General features: G+C 41.7%; 2 protein-coding genes and 1 long non-coding RNA gene across 6 annotated transcripts; 2 read left to right on the forward strand and 1 right to left on the reverse strand.

Moving 5' to 3' along the window:
* The first annotated feature begins 39 nt into the window (after positions 1–39).
* On the forward strand, positions 40–3,500 carry LOC119287548 (putative nuclease HARBI1). Of its 4 annotated transcripts, none has more exons than XM_037567103.1 (5): positions 40–93; positions 253–374; positions 640–1,149; positions 1,220–1,445; positions 1,530–2,376. In XM_037567103.1, the coding sequence occupies exons 3-5, from the start codon at positions 640–642 to the stop codon at positions 1,973–1,975; spliced, it is 1,182 nt and encodes a 393-aa protein (XP_037423000.1). In that variant the 5' UTR covers positions 40–93; positions 253–374; the 3' UTR covers positions 1,976–2,376. The 4 variants fall into 4 exon arrangements, with proteins under 4 accessions (XP_037423000.1, XP_037423001.1, XP_037423002.1 ...); XM_037567104.1 differs by having other exon boundaries at positions 258–374; XM_037567105.1 differs by lacking the exons at positions 640–1,149; positions 1,220–1,445; positions 1,530–2,376 and adding exons at positions 2,396–2,745; positions 2,820–3,500.
* Positions 3,501–3,892: 392 nt separating this feature from the next.
* Positions 3,893–10,651, forward strand: LOC119283905 (translation initiation factor IF-2-like). Its single transcript, XM_037563260.1, has 2 exons — positions 3,893–4,699; positions 7,851–10,651. The coding sequence occupies exons 1-2, from the start codon at positions 3,893–3,895 to the stop codon at positions 7,854–7,856; spliced, it is 813 nt and encodes a 270-aa protein (XP_037419157.1). The 3' UTR covers positions 7,857–10,651.
* A 6,945-nt stretch (positions 10,652–17,596) lies between these two features.
* On the reverse strand, positions 17,597–19,823 carry LOC119289464. Its single transcript, XR_005141512.1, has 2 exons — positions 19,269–19,823; positions 17,597–18,127 (listed from the first exon to the last, which is right to left on the reverse strand). It is a non-coding gene; the product is annotated as an uncharacterized LOC119289464 (long non-coding RNA).
* Positions 19,824–21,332: the final 1,509 nt, after the last annotated feature.

The raw sequence follows: 21,332 nt of genomic DNA on the forward strand, positions 1-21,332 counted from the left end.
GGTGAGACCTCGAAAATGGCCGGACCACGCGGAACCGCTCACCCCTCGCTCTCTCGCAGCCCTCGCAGCCTTATCGCCTCGCTCTCCCTCCAGGTGCGCCGCCTCTCCCTCCTCTCTCCCCGTCCATGGATCTAGGCGCGCCGGCCGATTCCTTCCTTCCCCGCCGGCCAAATCTTCCCTTCCCCGCCGGCCGACTCCCTCCTTTCCTCGGTGCCCACTAACTCCTCTCATTCCTCTCATGATTTGCTGCAGAACAGAGGGAGCTCGATCTGGATCTGCAGTTGCGGCGGCTTGCAGAGGAATAGCAGCGGGGCGGCGGCTTCTGGCAGGCTGACAGCGGCAGCAGAGGCCCAGCACACCATCCCAATCTCTAGGTACAAACATCAATCCCTTCCCCTTGTATATTCTACTGCTGGTCTTGGATATGCCCAAACGAGAGTGATTCAGAGATATGGAGTGGTTCTTGTGATGATTCATGGTTGTATTTGTTTCACTTTCGTTACTTTATGTTGGTAAAATTAGTACTCTGTTTTCCTAATTTGTACGAAAATACATGCTGTCCAGTATATTTTTGCAATATATATTGTTGATGTATGCGTCATTCGTAGCTATATTTTTGATACTATGCATCACTTGTAGATGGCCAAGAAGATGAACAAAAGAAAAAAGATGGTTAGGGGAGCTACTGTTTTTGTTGCACTAGCTGCAATGGCAGTCATTATTCGGGCTATAATAAGGAAAAGAAGACCACGCATTACCTATGGGCCAATGCATGAAAGAGATCGAATCAGATTTGATTATCTAAACCAAAAAATATGGCAAAGTGATGTGTTGTGCAAAAACATGTTAAGGTTTGAAAGAGCTGCATTTTTTAATTTGTGTAGCATAATAAGGGATCGCAAGTTGCTAGAAGACAGTCCACATCTTAGTGTGGAGCAACAATTGGCGATGTTTTTGCATACAATTGGGCATAACCTTCGGAATAGGGTTGTGTCACCCAATTTTTGTAGATCATACGGCACAACCAGCATCTATTTTAGAAAGGTTCTTCATGCCATAGGCGAGCTTCGTAATGATTATATACGGCCACCATCATTGGAGACCCCCACAAAAATTGCAGGAAATCATCGGTTTGACCCATATTTTAAGGTAATTTCTAAAACTATTCGTTAGGTATGTAGGCTATATGATATGGTATTTACTACTTGTCACTATATAGGATTGTATTGGAGCTATCGATGGTACACATGTGCGAGCAGGTGTTACCAAAGATGTGGAGCATTCTTTTCGTGGTAGGAAGGCCTTTACAACCCAAAATGTGATGGCATCGGTAGATTTTGATCTCCGCTTCACGTATGTATTGGCTGGTTGGGAAGGGTCAGCACACGATGCAACCGTTTTAGCTGCTGCGTTAACGCGTGAGAGAGGCTTACAAGTACCACCAGGTAAGAAGTTGGCTTAGATAGAAATTGTCACATGTTCTTTGCCTCAAGAAACCATTGTCACAATTATTTGTTTCACCTTTTTAGGGAAGTTCTACCTAGTTGATGCCGGTTATGGAGCCAAGGCCGGGTTCTTACCACCTTTTCGTGGTGTGAGGTACCATTTGAATGAGTGGGGCAACAATCCAGTCCAAAATGATAAGGAGCTATTCAACCTTAGGCACTCTTCACTACGGGTGACGGTAGAGAGGGCTTTTGGATCTCTCAAGAGGCGTTTCAAAATTTTAGATGATGCCAAACCATTCTTTACTTTCCCAACACAAGTTGACATTGTTATAGCTTGTTGTGTTCTTCACAATTATGCACTATCACAAGGGATTGATGAATTTATTATACCTGAAGTGACATGGACCACCCAACCAATTAGAACATCAAGGCAACAAGCAAGTGACACTAGGGCCGTGGTAGACCGTAGGCTACAAATGGCAGCCCAAATGTGGGAAGATAGACAACTCATGTATGCTAATCTATGAGTGTGGCACACTCCATGTATTTGTATCATTTACTATATTTGAACCATGTATTTCGTGATGTTTGGACAACTACATTTGAATTTATTTGATGGCTGGACAGATTGTATCATTTACTCTATTTGAACCATGTATTTGTGATGTTTGGACAACTACATTTGAATTTATTTCATGGCGGGACAGATTATATCATTTACTCTATTTGCACCATGTATTTGTGATGTTTCGACAACTACATTTGAATTTATTTCATGGCGGGACAGATTATATCATTTACTCTATTTGCACCATGTATTTTTGATGTTTCGACAACTACATTTGAATTTATTTCATGGCTGGACAGATTATATCATTTACTCTATTTGCACCATGTATTTGAAATGCTATAATCCATGTTTTCTCAATCTCTTGTTGGCTGGACAGAAATGGAGAGTGTTGAAGTCACCGCTGCAAGTGGGAGCTCCGGGAGAGCTGGGATCATTGTATGGACCAATTCGATGACGAAAATCATGCTTGGTTTTTTGGCTGGTCTTGTTGCTGATGGGAAGAGAACTTCAAGTGGATTCAGGGATGTGCATCATAGACAATGTCCTGCTGTTTTGAACGAGCAATTCAAGCTTTCTGTCATCGGAGATCAAGTCAAAAACCATCTCAAGAAGTGGAGGAAGATATGGGGAAGGGTAGCCAACTTGAAGAATTTAAGTGGAGCTCTATGGGATGAAGACACTTGCACAATTAGGCTCAGCGAGGAGCACTATGCAGGGCATTGTATGGTATGCTTCTCACCCCACAAATCTGATGCCATTTATGTTAGCATTATGCTAATCAATTTGCACAATGTTTGTAGACCCACAAAGCTGATGCCCCCTTCTTGAATACACCAATTGAACACTATCACGCCATGGCTTCCATTTATGGGACAATGGGGGCCAAGGGGCAGAATGCTAGGTCTGGCAACGATCTTCTTTCTATTGATCTCGAAGACGAGGAGAATGGTGAGGTGAACACGTCACCAAATGTTGGTGAGTCTTGTGACCCCAAAGCACCACCCAAAAAGAAGGCTAAGATAAAGCACGTTGTTGAGGATCCACTAGTTATCACTCTCAAAGATGGGTTCAAACTTGTGGCTGAAGCGCTTGTGAAGTCTAGTAGAGATGATGATGACATACCCGATGACCTTTGGGATGTAATATCAACACTGCTAGATTTTCAAGAAGAGCACCTAGCCCACTACTATGCTCATCTTGTGGACAACCCCAAGACTGCAAGAGCCTTCATGAAACTTACCCAAATCAACAAGTCTGTTTGGGTGAGTAGGTATGTCAAGAAGAACTTCTAAATTCGATATGGTTGTATGGTTGCCAAGTATGTGAACTTGACATGTATGGCTGTAGTGCACTTTGATTGCTTTTGGAGATTTGGTATGTGAACATGACATGTGTGGTTGTCAAGTATGTGAACTTGACATGTATGGCTCTATTGCACTCTGATTGTTTTTGGGAAACCTATGTTATATGTGTTGTTGAAACCTGTGCTATATGTGTTGTTATGTTGTCTTTCTTGAATATATATATATTGTTATGTTGTCTTTTTTGAAAGTACAAATGAAATGCTGTCGAAATTTTGAATTTATGTCATTCCATTTTTCATTCCGTTCTTCCAACCAAACAGTGGAATGGAACCAACCCGTTCCGCTCTTTTGCTCCTATTAAACACAGGAATGGAACGGACCCATTCCTCTGGAATGGAACCATTCCATTCCATGACAGTTGGTTCCCCAACCAAACACACCTTAGGTATCCTCGCACGAACAACCCGCACCCCACCCCTCTCCCCAGTCGACGCTTCTAGCACATCCGCTTCCCCTCCCCCTCCCCCACACACTCGACGGCGCCGCGGATCCGGTTGTACCTGGCGGTGATGGCGGCGGCAGGCGGCGGAGGGGCGTTCGGCGGCGGGGCCGGCGGCGGGGCGTTCGGTGGTGGGGCGTTTGGCGGCGGGGCTGGTGTCGGAGGGGCTAGCGGCGGCGGGGCTGGCAGAGGGGCGTTCGGCGGCGCGGCTGGCGGCGGAGGGGCCGGCGGTGGCGGGGGTGAGCGGCCGTGGCTTCGTCTGCCTACATACGCGCAGCTACTGCTCAGCTCCCTGCGGGCCACCCGCACTACCTTCGAGGATCTGCAGGAGCGGGCTGGCAGCCTCGCCAAGCTCGCGAACGACCTACAGACTGGTGTCATCGAGGGCAACGTGGCGATCCTCACGACAGCTGCGGTGAAGTTTGGGCACCGTAAGGTCATGGACATCCTCCATGAAAGGTTCTATCCCAACCGTGGATCTCTCAAGTATGCCAGAGTGATCACGCGAAGCCTGCAGAGCTCACCGCCGGATTTTGATCCTGTGCTACTCGCATCCCTTGATATTGCTCAGTCAAGGCGTCTGTCATCGTTCCTTAAGTATGCCGTCAGTGAGCTCAACAGTATAAATGGACATTTAGGGCAGGCTGGGGTTGATGCTGCCACTCGGTTCAGAGAATTGCGTGCCCTCAATGAAAATGCAGATGATTTCCTGCAAAGAGTCGCACTCCAGTATGGCCTGACCAGGGGTGTTCTTGCCGCTGGTTTAGCACATCTTCATCAGGCGATTGCGGCCGCCACTGATCTCATCACCAGGTTCAACGAAGAGCCAACTGCTGTCCGTCATCTTTTCACCGCGTTTACCTCGGCAGGCCCACTGGTATGTTTACTTCAGATGACCTATGATATTTCTGAACCATATCTATATATATTCACTTCTTTAGGGTACCTATCTTATCACCTAAAATGCACCGTATTGGGAAAGTAGGGTTTAGTCTTGCTGGGCTGGTCGATATCGGAGAAGTATCATTAGAAGTATGGCTTTTGACTTGTACCGTACTGCTGCAAGTTTATATGTGAAGCTTGAGAAGTAAGATTGCACAGATCAGCTTGTGCCTTCTAATTACACTACATTTTTGCGTGTCCCCTTACAAATCCATGGCATGCCACTCATGCATGATTTTCTTGAATTCATTTACTCTTATGTTTTTTTAGCTTCTTTGCTGTTACAATACCTACTAGAGTAAGTACTCCCCAGCAAGCACCAATGGAATTGGAGTAAGATGCACACCAAATGGTGAGCAATGATAGGTGGTATCTTTACCAATTTCGGTTCCTACAATCAGGGTTTCTGGTACTTGGCGATTAATTCCCAGTCTGGGGTTTTTGTAATTGGCCTATCCTTACAATTTTTGCTTTAACTAAGAATGCTGTTTGATTCAGCAAACATATAGCAGGCAGAGACTATAGAAATCGGCAAGGAATTACACTTGCTTACTTAAAATAATCCAAACTGGTTGATCCTATATCCCACGAGCGTTTACATCCTTATTCAGCGTGTGTATGTTTTGATTGAGTCTCATTCTTTTTGGACAAACCCTGCTCTGCTGGTAGTAACGCCTGTAGGCCAGTTGCCCCTGCCTTAGCCCAGAATCCTGACTCCGCACGTATTACTGATGAGCAGCATAGTGATATCAGGTCTATAAGTCTATTGCTGTTTAAGACGGCAGCGGTTCACTGCTTCCAAATCCACCATGCTGTGAGCATTATCAACGAGGATAAGCAACATGGTTCCCTACCATCCGATGGATGCTCGAGAGGTGAGCCACCCAATTGAGATAAGATAGTTGATACTACATTAGCACAGGTGTTGTTTAATTTTGACTGCACACTGCTACCACCGTTCAGGAAACAGCATCCAACAGAGGGCGGTTACAATATGCATAGGCATACAAAATGCAGGAATAGTGTTAGAGTGAAAACTGACCATTTTCAGTCTGTGTCGCCAGTGGAGCTAACACAGCATGCATGACCTTCTCTCCCTTCCCTATCGCAGTAGCTCAGCTGAAGGTTTATATCTGCATGTTATTATTCTTCACGTTGGAGCTAGCGTTTGAGGCTGCCACTATAAGCTTTGGTTTTAATAATACAAGTTTCTAAATGTCGGTCCATACACTCAGTTTGATACCACCCTGCCACTTGTGCTAAAAGCAGATTCTGATGCAACTGTTGTTACCGGAATAGCAAAAATGTCTCTTGCTACTTTTCTCAATGTAGGATAGCGTCTACCAGCCACTTTCCACCAGTACAACACATCAAAATGCTCTTTGCTCAATGGGACCAAATCATCTATCAAGTACTGATCTAACTCATTGAGAATTGACATTAAAGCTGGCCTTTTCTGAGCAACGCGTGCATTGAGAATTGACATTAAAGCTGTAGCTTTTGGTGCTGCCCTTGAGGAATGTGATGATTCCACATCATCTTCATTGTTGTCAACCTGATATTCTTCCAACAAGCTACATAATGAAGCAACGGTTTCTGAAACATGACCATGGCACTCTTCAGGAGTAACATCATGTAGGATAGAGAAGCAAACAACCAACATTTCATTTTTGATCTTCTTACAAGAAGAGTACCCAATCTAGCTTTTTTCTGATTCGGATGTGTATACACATTTTAATGTGTTTGTTTGCTCATTTCAATCCATAGGTAGGTCATGTTGAAATATCCAAAACATCTTATAATTTGAAACGGGAGGTAGTACATCAGAAGCAAAAGCCTATTCATCATCACTAGGATAGCAGTCATATAGTTTCTCAACCTTCTTTGCACGCTCAAACACAGCCTTATAAGGTGAAGAAGCAGTATGGAGCATGGTGAAAGTAGAGTTCCATCTAGTCTTGCAGTTAAGTACCAACTGTTTTCCCATTTTTACTTTCTGAAACTTAGCAATTTCCTCAAATTTCTCTACCCTTTCTGGGGTGGCTGTCCAAAATGCTACACTTAGGAATTTTTTAGCAGCTTTCAACACATCCAAACCATCCTTCACTATCAAATTCAGAACATGTGCACTACATCGCATGTGAAGCATCATACCTTTCAGCATTAGTTCTCTTTCCCTATCTTATTCAGCAATAGATCAACTGTCTTGTCATTTGAGGTGCAGTTATCCAGAATCATGGCAGAAAGCTTCACATCAAGATTTCCAAGCAACCAAAGTCTCATACAGTTCATCTGCTATAGCTTCTGCAATTTGTGGAGCTGGCACATAAATGAACCTAAACACCATACAAAACATTGACAAGTTATTAGACAACAACATTCATATGTGCAACATAGCAGCATTGATAATCTTAAGACAGCAGCATTGATAATATCTTAAGACAGCAGCATTGATAAGTTTAGTACCACATGATAACACTCCTAAGGTTCCAATTATCACCAATAAAGTGGGCTGTGATAGCTATGTAGCCCTTCTTTTGATGATCAGCTGTCACATATCAGTTGTGATTAGCTATGTTGTACATTACTTATTTTGATATGATAATTAAATATCAATCACCTTTCACACAGATTATGGCTCTCCAAACATTCGTTATTTTATTTTTATTGTCAGAATATAGATGTGAATATCCTCATCTATATTTAGACTATGACATGCAAAAGGAATTTCTGAGATAAATAATTGACAAGGATCCACACAAACAGATGTGTGTATCACCTATTCGCACAATCAATCGAGAGACGGAGATAGAGATGGTGGTGGTCTTGGTTACAAGATAGTAACAGTAATTTGCCATCATCGTAGTACCGTTGCATGCAATTGTATACTTTAGATAAATTGATTCATGTATGGATATTAGTTTTACAAGGTTTATTGTCTGCATTGTTTACTTCAGATAAAGTAGCATGTTCTGTGCTAGAAGTGGCCAAAGATTGGGTTTTCATGATATTTATTTTTGTAAATTGATATTATTTTTGGGTATATGCATATATTTATTCACACTTGTAATTCTTATTGTTTTCAGGAGTAGGAGGATTATCAGAGAGGATGGGGATAGACGATTTCTTTCTACAGATCTACTGCGTCTACTCACCATCTAATTTGATGCCTGCCCGTGCTTCATAACTTTGTTATGTCTTGTGATGCATCAGATGAAACTGGGAAGTCATTGAATTATCTTTTATCGTATCATGACATCTTATTAACACTATTAGAGTATAGTTACTCGATGCATTTGTTAACTATATGAGTGATTTTCATTAGATGTGCATGATTAGATGTTAATGTTGTTTTAGTTGTGAGATTGTTAGGCTACTAAGTTATGCCTTGGAAGTCATTGAATTATCTTTTATCGTATCATGACATCTTATTAACACTATTAGAGTATAGTTACTCGATGCATTTGTTAACTATATGAGTGATTTTCATTAGATGTGCATGATTAGATGTTAATGTTGTTTTAGTTGTGAGATTGTTAGGCTACTAAGTTATGCCTTGGTTTAATTATTATCTCATGATGTTAACGTGTATGGCTTGCATGATTTTTCCTTTATTTCTTGGTTTATTGCATGATTGAGGGAGTGATTTCAAAAATTACTAGCATCATGCAGTAGTTAATTGTCAAAGATAACATGTTAGGATTAAAAGTTGTTTGCATGGATCTATAGGAATTAGCATGTTGCTTAGTCTGTTACCGAGGTGCGATTTTTGTCCTCCTTGTAGGGAGTGCTGGATTAAAAAAAGCATGTTAGGATTAAAAGTTGTTTGCATGGATCTATGGGAATTAGCATGTCACTTAGTTTGTTAGTGAGGTGCTATTTTTGTCCTGCTTGTAGTGACTGCTAGATTTAAAAATAATAAGTCAACATGTAGATTATTTATTTAGTCCAATGTGGGTAAAATGTTGTCTGCTTTGTAAACATGTTTTTGAATGTATATCTTCGTTCACTAGAAGAAATGGTGCTAGTTCACTATTGGGTTCATTTTGTGTTATACCGTTAGATAAAATGCATGCTTAAGAAAAATAACAAAGGGAGCAATCCTATCTTAGTGGACATTAATTGTATTATATCATTTTATTGTCTTTGTCTTGTTGAATATATCCTAGGTTGGCTCTTCAATATGACTGATATGTTTTTTCCTTGTATTGATGCTCCTTGTTTCCCTAAGAAAAAAGACATGCAATATTCAATTAGTCAATAGTTTTGCGAAACGTGCGAGCGTAACCTATGTGGGGAGGAAGAGCACAACTTGTTAGGGAAAAAAGACATCATGTATTAGTTATGTTCTGTGTGGAGAGAAAGCACAAGACGTCTGATAAGCTTGTGGTACTATATGATTATTATTATCTCATTTTGTTAATCTGTGTTTATTTATGGTTTTGTACTCATTAATTAATTTGTTAACTGTATATAGATCATTTATAAGGAAGGTGCTTTCAAAATTTTATTAATTAAATATTGTATATAGTTTTGAAAACACAAACTATTATATTAAAATTGTTTTAATGGATATATAATAAATAGAACGAAATTGATATAATGATATAATAAATAGAATGAAAATGTTTCAACGATAATGTTGTAGTTAATTTTTAGATGATGAATCGCTGTTTGCATCGTGTGAAGTAGTATGAAATGAATATGATGATTATTTTGTTTTGCTCATAAGTATATTAAAATTAATAAGAGATTTGACTTCTAGATTTTCTATTTAGTTCAATGTTGTCCATATTGTGAATATATATTTAAACATATATCTTTATTTAATAAAATATGATAATAGTTTAATATTGGGTTCATTTTGCATTATATTGCGTGCATTGGCCATAATATATCTTATTGTTTTTATTGTCTATATATATTCTTTTTTAATATTTTTTCTGTTGGTTTCTTTATCATGAGTTTGATATGTCTAGTATTGACCATGACTTGTTTCTGTCCAGGGAAAAAAGTTCAATATAGTGTTGGGAAACATCTGTTGTAAGCTATGTGAGGAGGAAGCACACAACTCAAGACATCTGATAAGCCTGTGGTGAGCCTCAGGTTCTGCAACAAATGTTACTCCCTCTGTCCCAAAATAAGTGACTCAACTTTATACTAAAGTTAGTACAAAGTTGAGTAATTTATTTCGAGACGGAGGGAGTAACAAAGTACAGAGATCTCCTTACGATCAAGGGAAACAACTGTTGTGTGAATGGAACATCTATTGACACACCTTATTCGGCATGGTATCCTTGGTTGCATCATCTATTGCAATTGTTGGTTTGAAGGTTAACAATGTGCTGGTTTAATTATTTGAGATAACAAGCATTTTTATTGACCCATAAAGCTTATTGGTGTGCTGATTTCAGTTGCCAGAGATGTTTATGTTCCAGGAATAGTTCAATTCAGTGTAGGAGACGGGGAGGCTGAAGACCTGCTTCCTCAATCTCAATTATTGGAGCTGCTGGTTTCAAGACTACAGATGCTGCTTATATTCCATGAATATTTTGATTCAGGGAAGGAGAAGGGAACGGGGATGAACTGCTGCATCAACTATTGCAGTTGTGGAGGCTCAGGCGCTGCAGACGTTTTTGTTCCCATGAATATTTGGATTCACTGAAGAGACGGAAGTGAATAACCTGCTACATCAACGTTTAAAGGGTAGATATGTTGTGGATAGAGTTCTGGTTGTTTGCGTGTGTGGGTGCTTTGTGCGGAGTCAGTCCAGGCCACGAGTCGGTTATAAACTATAGTGATCTCAAACCATAAAAAATATATTTTAACTGCAAATGTAAAGGTTTATGAATTTATTTGTGTTCAAATGCCTTTTTAGAATTGAAAATTGTTTTTTGTTTTTCTTTTGGTAAACGTTTCCAACCGGCGCACCGGCCGAAGCTTGGGCCGGTCGCACGGGGTGCGTTTGATCGAGTGGGATCGAACGAACCGTTTTTCTGCTCGGGGTACAGCTGGACTAGGTAATGTGGCCCACTCTCCACCAAACATTCCTTATCCTTTTCTTCTTTCTTCTTCTTCCTCCGTCCGCATCTAGACTTCACCGCTGCTTCTTTTTCCTCCCGTAGCAACACCTTGCAAGCTGCTGGTTTTCTTCATCGGAGGCGGTGGTGCTGAATAGCAGCCACCTCACGTCCGAGCCTCCGCTCCTCCTCGTTGTTGCCTGCGCACACACCGCTGCAAGGTCAACACTCATGACGATGCAACATCACCATGGACGTGCCCACACAGCTTTGCTTTTTCTACGGAGTGCTGCAACCGGTCATGGGAGATGCTACATCCGCCGTGAGGGATGCTATAACCCATAAACTTTTTTTGCTGGAACCAACTACTGTATTTGTCGCTGATTCTTTTTTTGCTGGAACTAGTGTTTGGTTTGCTACCACCGGTGACATGGTTTGCTACCACCATACGCAGCGACCGGCCGACGTCAATTTTTTTTCTTGCTACAACCGTGTCATATTTTTGCTGCAATCGGCAGCCACAGAAGCTACAATCGGTTAACATTTTTGCTACAATGGCGACGACGGGCGGCACCGGCGAGCTTTTAATTTGCTGGAACCGTTACCCTTTTTTGCTACAACCGTTCGTTCTTTTTGCTGCTACCGACATCCCGACGGAGAGTACAGTTTCTTTGTGAGCTCATCGCCGGAGGTGCTGCGACCTGCAATCACCGCACCCCGAAGCTGCGTCCGCCGTCATCGGAGCTGCGACCGTCGTCACGGGGAGCTGCAACTACGGGGACATATGTTGCTGCATGCATGGAGCCGACGAGAAACACATGAGATGACGGCAGCGAGGGGTGGCGACCAGCGTGACGCGCCAGGCAGTGCTTCTAGGCCGGGCGCGTCGCTCGTCCATGGCGGCGCTATGGGGCTGCTTCCTAGGGAAGAAGACACAGGGGAAGAAGGAAGGAGATCCTGGGGTTCTAAATTGCTTAATTTGCTACAATCATTGTTTTTTTTTCTGGAATTAGTCTACTTTTTTGCTACGATCGACCACTGAATCTTTCCCGGTTCGAGTTTGTTTTCTTCTAGAACCGGTGCTTAATTTTGCTACAATCATTGTTTTTTCTGCTGGAACTAGTCTACTTATTTGCTACAATTGACCACTGAATCCCTAGCTGAGTCTACTTTTTTGCTTCCACCATGTTCTGTTTTTGCTGGATCCTGTCATTGTTTTTGCTTCCACCATGTTCTGTTTTTTTGGGCACCACAATCAGAGTTGCGACCGTGGGGGCGTTGTCGGGCTGCCGCCGGCGAGTTGGCTGGTGCTGCAGTAGAAGCATGCGAAGGATTAGGGGGGAGGAGGAGGTGCATGGTTGCTGGGCATGGACATGGGAAGACTAGGGGGAGGAGTGGAGACGCGGCGACGGCGAACTCCGACCCACGGCGGGGGCGGCGACGGCGAACTCAGACCCACGGCGGGGGCGGCGACCTGCGTGGTGGGCGGGGGTAGGTGGTCGTGGTGGGCAGGGGCATGGCGGGTCGATTTGATGGGGCGAGAGGAATTTTTCTCCTACTCGCTCGGGACGATGGGTGGGGGAATGAAGCGGGGAAGCTGATCTGGTGGACAAGATGCCTTGCATCTGGTGGACAAATTTTGGGCCGGTGCGCCGGCGGCGCAGATTAGCGCCCTTTTCTTTCTCTGTTTGGCTGCCACTTGAATTGTTACATCAAAGGAAATGAATACCAACTTCGGAAGTTCTACAACTCTAGAACATTCCATATAGAAACATGATATTTGAATGGACCCTACTACAGAGCAGCGCCGTACCTGCGCGTTCCCCTGCGGCGGCGGGAAGTTGCAGCCCATGCAACAGCTGTGCGAGGGCATGCGGCGGCAGAGAGGTAGAAGTAAAGGTACTAGTAGTACTACTAGCTAGCGACGGTAAAAAAGCAGCCACTGCTCACAAGTTTTTGAAAGAACTATCTATATTAGGTTGCCAAAATACAAGTGAATTAATTGCGATAACCGTCTGGTATTTATGGTAAGAGAGACGCATGTTGGTTCATGAAGAGAAATCTCAAGAAGTGAATCAGATTTCGATGGGGATTTGTGCTATAACTGCAAACTATGTGAATGCCCACTCCCCTAGTGTGACTAGTAGAAAAGAAGGATGGAGCCGACCTCCTATGGATTTTGTTAAACTAGATGTTGACGCTTCTTTTGACCATAATCTACTCAGGGGCACGGCAGGTGTGGTGCTCAGAGATGACAAAGGAAACTTCACTGCTGGCGGAAATTGGAAGATCGATTGGTGTGCTGATGTACTAACAGCAGAAGCGATGACTCTTAGGTTTGGTTTAATTCTTGCACAAAAGATGGGATGCAATCGTCTTATTATTAACTCTGATAATATGGAAGTCATCGACACAATGAAGAATGGAGGACAATCGGCGGGAGTTGCAGCGGCAGTATTCGAGGATTGCTATTTCATGGCATGCGATTTTCCATTGACTAGATTTGAACATTGTAATAGGGTAGCTAATAAGGTTGCTCATGAACTTGCTAGGCTAGCGAAAGTTTCTGTAACTAGAGATTGGTTTGAGGAGCTTATGGAGAATATTGTATCTTTTCTTATAGACAATGTAACTATCATTTCCAATTAATAAAGTGGATGTTTTCTTTCAAAAAAAAAACAACGCCTCCGTGTTATTAGCTTGTGGGTTTTTATCAGTTTTGTCATCGACTGTACTACACTACTCAGTTCTGTTACTAAAAAGTTTCACTACTAAAAAATGCCAATGTTCCGCTAGATGCGTGCTAAAAAAAGCCATTTTCACTGTTACCGCCATGTCAAAGGACATTGATCGAAGGTAGATGACAAAAATACCCCCTATCCCGTTTGATCGAAGGTAGACGTGTGCTAAGGGGAACTTTTGATGTAGATGGAAATATATGTCATACATCCTTTAGGTAAATAGTAATATTTAAACAGAACAATATATAATATCGTTTCTATTTGCTCGCTACTCCATTTCTCCAGCTAGCTAATTGACAGCAACAACAAATATGATAGCAGGAGCACATGATTTTGTAAAGTTCTCTGAAAATTTCAGCATGGTGCCTGCCCATTTTTATGAAAACAACACAAATGCACCAAGGTTTACAAACTTCACATGTGCAGCCCTTTCTAATTCTAGTACCCGTATCCATCCTGACCATCAGAACATGTGTACCAAATTGTACGAGAGTATCAATAAGGCACCACACCAATCAGCTATTACAAATTCTACACAAGAAATTCAATCTCTACAAGCTACTATGAGCCACACGCGCACCACACTAAAAATTAGCATACTCACCCTGCTGGAATTTCAGAGGCTATGACATGCTGGGAGGTGGCGGAGCTGGACTCGGGAGGAGCTGCGGAGTCAGGCGGGAGAAGCGCCGGAGCTGCCTGCCTCGAGTGGCGGTGCTGGGCGGGAGGCGGCGCCAAAGCCGCGACGGGTAGCGGCGCTGGGTGGGCAGCGCGGCGGCTGCGACGAGTGGAGGCGTCGGAGCTGGGCGGGCAGCCTGGCGACCTGCGGTTACAATTGAGGATCAGCAGGCGGCGGCTAGGATTGTGGTTCCGGCTAGGGAAACTGATATGAGCAGGTTAGGTATTGAATAAGGTTAAGTACATCTGCTCTTTAAACAAATGCTACGTACGATTGGATGTGGTGGTGAGCTTGCTCGCTCACCTGAGGTCTCTGGTTCTTTGATACACCTTGTTACTCTTTTTCCTTGTAATTTCTTTTCCTACTCCTTGACAGGTTGCATATAACGTGGAGAGAGATCTTGCAAATGAGACCAGTGCATTATAGTCATATAACGTGGTCAACGTCCATTGATTTGACGGTAACGGTGAAAAAAAATGCTTTTTTGAGCACGCAACTACTGCAACCGTGGAAGATTGAAAAAATTTAGTGGCAGAACTGAGAAGTATAGTACAATCGATGGAAAAACTGATAAAACTATTAACTTTTGCTTTTGAAGGATATTTTTTTCTGTGGGGATGCTTAGTTTGTCAAAAGAAGTTTATACTTCCGATTACAAGCACTTAGTTGTCAGATTTTAAGTTGCTCAAAACAAAAAGTTGTCGGATTTTTACATGCTTAGCTGTCAAATTAAAAAAAAAAGGTTACCAGGTTTGAAAGTACTTATTTGCCACATATAAAAAGTATTTAGTTGCCAAAAAAATTAACATGCTTAGTTGCTAGATTACAAAAAACTCTGTTGTCAATTTTAAAAATACATAGTTACCAAGTGAAATGTACTACTTATTTCAAAATTACAAAAATGCTTTTAGCTGCTAGATATCTTTTAGTTACCAGATACTTCGGGTATTTACTTACTGGATTTAAACATACTTAGTTGCCATACATTTTTTAGTTACCAAATACTTAGGGAATTTAGTTACCGAATTTAAACATGCTTAGTTGCCAGACTATAAAAATGCTTAGTTTCCAGAAAAGTTTAGTATGCTTAGTTGTCACATACTTAGGGTGTTTAGTTAGCAGGTTTAAACATGCTTGGTTGCCAGACAAAAATGCTTAGTTGCCAAAAAAGGTGTAATGACCCGAACCTGATAAATATTGATGTCTCTGTACTTACTGTGCTAGTCCCTTAATCGACTCGCTAACACACACAGTACATATAAATACCAAAGTAACAAGTGTATCATTTACTATAACGTTTGATCCAGAATTTATAAAGTATTACAAACTGAATAGCACATAGCCGGAAATACATAGGAGCGGACGAGCTCGCCTGCTCACGGAATCGGTGGGCACTCGTCTGCTTCGCGATATGGGCCACCTTCCGTATTTTCTGGTGTATAGGTTGTGTGTAAATCATATTGTTTCGATCGTGTACGGCACAACTGGGCCCACGTGCTAACTAACGGCGTTTCGTGGAAAACGGCGTTGGGGTTCTGCACACACATGTGCCCAGTGGCGGAGCTTAGTTGAAACAAAACATGACCGTGGCCCGCCCAATCCACGACCAAAACAGTGAATAATGAAGGCAAAAGTTGGATCATGTGGGAGAAAAATAATGCGTTCCTTCAGCTTGGCCCGCCCAACAAAAATTGTGTAGCTCCGCTACTGCATGTGCCACAGGACGAACCCCTAAAAAAATGTGCCACAGGACGCACAGGCCTACGTTTACACGCGGCGGCAAAGTACCCCACATTGACCGCTCATTCATTTTAGCCAGCCGAATGGATTACTTCTCCAACATTTCTAGCGTGCAATTCCAATCCCGTGTTCATCTTCATTCCCGGGGCCTGAGTACATTTGAATCCACCAAAGTAGGAGTCTGTTACAACCTGTGATAGTAGGTTTGAACATGCACTTAAAAAACAATTCATGTTTGAAAAACTTACTATTTTTGTTCGCCTCTTTCTGTAGTTTTCGCTCGCCTCCCGGTCAAACAGCAATTGCATGTACTGTTGGATAAACAAAACAAATGCATGGGGCAGTTAGCTGGGACATAGCTTTTTATTATATGGTTGGCACGAAAATGTGTCGGAACACGAAACAATTCTGAGTTCCAACACATACACGAGCGAGTGTTTGCGCATATGTATAAGCGCATGCGTTTGCATTTGTATAAAAAAACATACGCGAGTACATTGCTATACATTATTCATTTTTAAAATGCAGAATGATTTTTTACCAACGATGTTTTCTAAAGATATGTCATTTTTTAATACACGGCAAATATTTTTAATTACATGTTGAATAATTTTAATACAAAATGAACACTTTTCAATATACCGTAAGAGGTTTTTAATTACACTATTGATAATTTTGAAAACCACAATGATTTTTTTAGAAAAATACACGAGGCACAATTTTTAAAAATTTCAATGAATATTTTTTAATACGCGATGAACATTTTCACTTATTCCAAAATACATGATAATTTTTTAAAATATGCAATGATTTTTTAACATGATGAATATTTTTAACACATGTATAAAAATACTTTTCAAATACGCGGGGACTTTTTGTATATCCGTGAACCTTTCTTTGATGTACGTAAATATTTTTTATTTTAACCATGTGTGTTTTAGCCAATTTTTTTAAATAACATGTAAAGAACCTGGAAAAGATAAGAAAAGAAACAATAAAATTACGGTGTTCCCTCTAGTTTCAATTCAATTCAATATTAGAGTGTTTTTTTAAAAGACAATTCAATTCTAAGCGACGGAAAGCTTGAGGGAAACCAATCAAAAAATTCATAGGGGCACGTATGTGCGGGAGCACCTGCCCAGCCCTGCACGGCCACCCAGTTGCCTCGCAATCCGCAAATTTGTTGGATTTCGCACGAGGGAACACAAGTTTTAAGTATCAAAAACTTATGTTTAAGACGTTCACTGTTTATGGAAACTTGTGATTTTATTGTTCGCTTGCACTAAATTTTAGATTTCGATCTTCATGTTTCTAAATCCTACGATTTTATCAGCTCACACTAAGGTTCAATGATTAGAACTTAACATTTTCTTTGCGGGTAAAAAAAATCATCAAAACATATACAAAATGGATCTTATTTGAAAGCCCTCATCACAAGCAATACGAATCTGAAAATGAAACTTGATTTCACCCGCAAAAAAAAAACTTGATTTAAATTTTGGTTGAAATTATTTAAAAGTTTTAAATTCGAAAGCCAACAACATGTGGTAGGGGCAGGCATTTGGGGTGTTCAAAGATGAACATAAAAGAGAAATATTCATTTATCCACCAACTCACTGGACGATGTTTTTGAAGACGTGATGCAAAGTGGCTGAGCCGTAAACATGTTATATTATTGCTTGGGTTGTAGTGTTCACTTTAGTTGTGAAACAATCAAAATTGCTAGCTCATAACATACATATATTTACTTGTTTTCTTGTACTTCAGGCGGCCAGCAACGGCAACCTGTCCAAAACCAGGTGACGCATTGCAAGCTACAAATTTCAATGCATCCCTCCATCCTAACTGGGGGCTCTCCGTTTAGCTGACAAACGCCGTCAGGGCTCTCCCTAACTCTGTCACGCAGAATCTACGGACCCATGCCCATTCGTGCACTGTTCCCTTCGTGTATACCAATCAGTATTCTTCATTAGCCATAACTGCAATCCCCACGTGACCTTGTCCCATTGGCACACATACCAGGAGCGTGCGAGCCCGTTCGCTATATGCCGCTCTCGCACATAGCTAACTTTATTCAATAACAACAGTGTAGCATAATAAACGATGAATCCATCAATGCCCGTGGTGAAAATGCTGACTGAAGACTCGCGACCCTACTGTATCTCATTGATCATCTGAAAATCCTACAACATGATAAGTTACAGCCATAAGGGTCAATACATTAAATGTATTGGCAAATCATATAATATGATATAACAAACCTACATCCACAAGCAAAGAATGACAAACAGAACACTCAAATTGGTTTGTAGAAGAATGTCTTCACCTACCTCCACTAACTGAACTTACAACCGCCTCTAATTTATTCGCTCAAGATAACCCCAATGATTCTAAGTAAACATGACAAGAATTTCAGAAGTATTTCAAGTGCGCTCTGTCAGTGGCGCATTCTCTAGGAACAATAGAGCACTCTGCCAAGGACGCATTCATCTGATTTAACTTCGGAAAACTATACCTCGCTTCAAGTGTGCTCTGTCAATGACGCATTCTCTAGGGATAATAGAGCGCTCTGCCAGTGACACCTAGTTAATAATCCCGAGCCTACGGCTATAAACACTCACCACTTTCATGGATCACTCGACACATGCCCACGTCTACCATGGCAAGCTAATCACACCATCACATAATACAATAAATACCCAAATATGACAACAGAGAATATACAGATCAAACTAAGCACATATCATAGCATAAAAATCACACATGCATAGCAGAATATAGGATGAGCAAAATCAAAGGTGCAAACTTGCCTTGAAAGGTGCTGAAGTACTCTAACGCTTAATTCTGATACGCTTCACACTCAGGACAATCATACGTTTAATGAAGGCACTGATTAATAAATCGTAATCACATAACACCACAATAAAGCCAACAACAAATAATTCAAATAAAACATAAATAACAGAACATATCAGTAGGTATATATTATCTACGTGCTAATAGGATCACAACGCAAAAAGAATCAACTAATTTGGATAAACGGTTTGAAAGATATGACCACCGAAAGGTTAAATTTAAATTTGATCAAATTCAAATTTAAACAGTTCAAAAATGTGAAAATTTAGTTCTACGGTACTCGCCTGGTCTCTGCGAATACACAGGAAAAAGAATTGATGATTTTGGAGTTACGAATCTCAAGATATAGCTAGTTGAAAATTGGGTAAAAATCTGTTAAAAGAATGATTATGAACTGCGGTTACTGTAGCGCGTTGCTAGGTGTCGCATGCAGATTGGATGGAGGGTGTTCTGGGCGCACGTGCTCACCGTGAGCTTGAAGAAAACGATGGCGGCAAGTTCGGGCGTGGGCGGCGCCGCGGCGGCACTCCTCCGGTTGTACTCCGGCGAAGTAGAGTTGACTGGCGGACACGGAGTTCAACAGTGAGGATGATGGGGTCGTCGGTGGTGAAGGTAGCTCCCTCGGGCAGCGGTGGCTGGAGCTCGGGCAGTGGGGTCTTCGTCGGGGCGAGCTCGATGTGCTCGGTACGGCGCTTCCCTGCGAGAACTAGAAGATGAGGGAGCTAGAGGGAAACAAGGGGAACACTACAGGGGGAACACGAGGTGCTGGGGGACCCGCGGTGGCGACGATTTCGGCCGGCGGAAGAGCTTCCGGCGGCGGCGGACTCCGGCGAGATCTGGGCGCCGTTCCGAGGGGGAAATTAAGCAGCGGTTTGCGGGAATCGGACTAGAGGAGCAAGAGGGACCGTCTGGTGTCCATGAATCGGATCGGGGGTTAGGGATCTGGCCGAATCGAGGGCAGGTTGGTTCGGCAGCAGCGGCGCTCTCGTACAGGAAGGGCAGGTTGGTTCGTACAGGAAGGGGAGTTCGAGTGGAGGAAGGAGATGACCTGACGGGTCCCAGCGTCAGCGTCAGAGAAAAAAAAGGAGAGGGTTGCGCTGGGCCGGCCGGCCTGCCAGCTTTTGCAACTGGGCCACTGTGCCACTGTGCAGCCCGACTGGGCCACTGTGCAGCCCGACTGCACAGTGCGATTGTTTTGTTTTAATAAAAGACTGTGCAACAGAAATTAAAATAGCTAGATAAAAAATACCGCAATAATTCCTAAAAGAAAACCAAAATAGTCAGTAAAATATTATGGATATGTTAGAAAGCAGTGAACTTTGCTTTCCAGAAAAATACGAAACAAAAATACACAAAACATTTTTACAAAATCTATATGGGTCTTTATAAATGTCCCATAGAATATATTTTTAGAACTCCAGATAAATATCCAAATAACATTTAAAGCACTTCCAACTCTTTTTAACATTGAAGGAGTCATCTTGCCTTTTCTCTCGTATGATTTAATTTGAGTTAGAATTGTTTTAAATACTCAAAATCCAGATGAGAAAATATTCAGTTATTCACCAATATTATTCTTTGAGGAAGTCATGTGATCCTCTCTCATACTTGAATTGGAAAACATTATGAATATTCTCAAAACCAAAACAAGAACCAAATGAATAATTGGGAAAGTCCTTTTTATTCCCTCTCGTTTATTATTCATTTAAATAATCCAAAAGTTTCAAGTCCTAACCAAATTTAACTAACAACAAGCAACAGAAGCAAGTTTTTAATAAATCCTATTTAAATAATTAACATTCCAAGATTTAGAATTTTGAGATGTTACAAAAGGTTATCGTGCTTAGTACCCCTATTGCCAATTAAAAAAACTTAGTTGCCAAATTATTGTTACTTATTGCCAAAATTAAAAATATTGCTTAGTTTGTCAATTCCAAGTACTCGTTGACAACTTTAATCATCTGTAATCCCTAAACTACAAGCAATGTAACAATATCAGTGTCTGCTAAATTTTCTTGGCGCACAACTGTGCAACGCATATTAGCACATCAATGCAAACCATACTGTAACACTGCACACTCCACATCTCGTGCTGTATGCAGTGTTGCACTTGCATGCTGAGGTAATATCTCCGGGATTCATAGAACTTGCATCGCATGTTCAGTTTGGTGCTAGGATTTTGAAAATACAGTTTTATGGTCATTTAATTTTACTCAAGCGTGCATATACAGTCATGGTACACATACACAGTCGTATGGAACTATGGATGTGTATGGCCCTATATGTCAGTGAGTGATGACGTTAGTCGGGACATATTTTTACACAAAACACCCACATAATTTTTATTCCTGGAAAAAGTCAACCACCTTGACCCATTTTGCACAAAATCTACTCACATTTTTATTTCCAGAATAAACCGACCACGGTACATCACATAAATGCATGCAGAAATTAACTGTAAAAATGCGTGTGCCAGGATTTGATACCGCAATCAACTGTTTTAAGGCAAGACGATATAGCCATTATGTCTAT

The sequence above is a fragment of the Triticum dicoccoides genome, chromosome 4A, assembly GCF_002162155.2.
Source record: "Triticum dicoccoides isolate Atlit2015 ecotype Zavitan chromosome 4A, WEW_v2.0, whole genome shotgun sequence".
NCBI lineage: Eukaryota > Viridiplantae > Streptophyta > Magnoliopsida > Poales > Poaceae > Triticum > Triticum dicoccoides.

What these genes read in the sequence shown, in the direction of transcription:
- LOC119287548 (XM_037567103.1), top strand. Translation starts at nt 640, where the DNA reads ATGGCCAAGAAGATGAACAAAAGAAAAAAGATGGTTAGGGGAGCTACT. An exon ending in GGTTTGACCCATATTTTAAG is followed by an intron (nt 1,150 to 1,219) that starts GTAATTTCTAAA and finishes GTCACTATATAG; the next exon opens with GATTGTATTGGAGCTATCGA. An exon ending in AGGCTTACAAGTACCACCAG is followed by an intron (nt 1,446 to 1,529) that starts GTAAGAAGTTGG and finishes TCACCTTTTTAG; the next exon opens with GGAAGTTCTACCTAGTTGAT.
- LOC119283905 (XM_037563260.1), top strand. Translation starts at nt 3,893, where the DNA reads ATGGCGGCGGCAGGCGGCGGAGGGGCGTTCGGCGGCGGGGCCGGCGGC.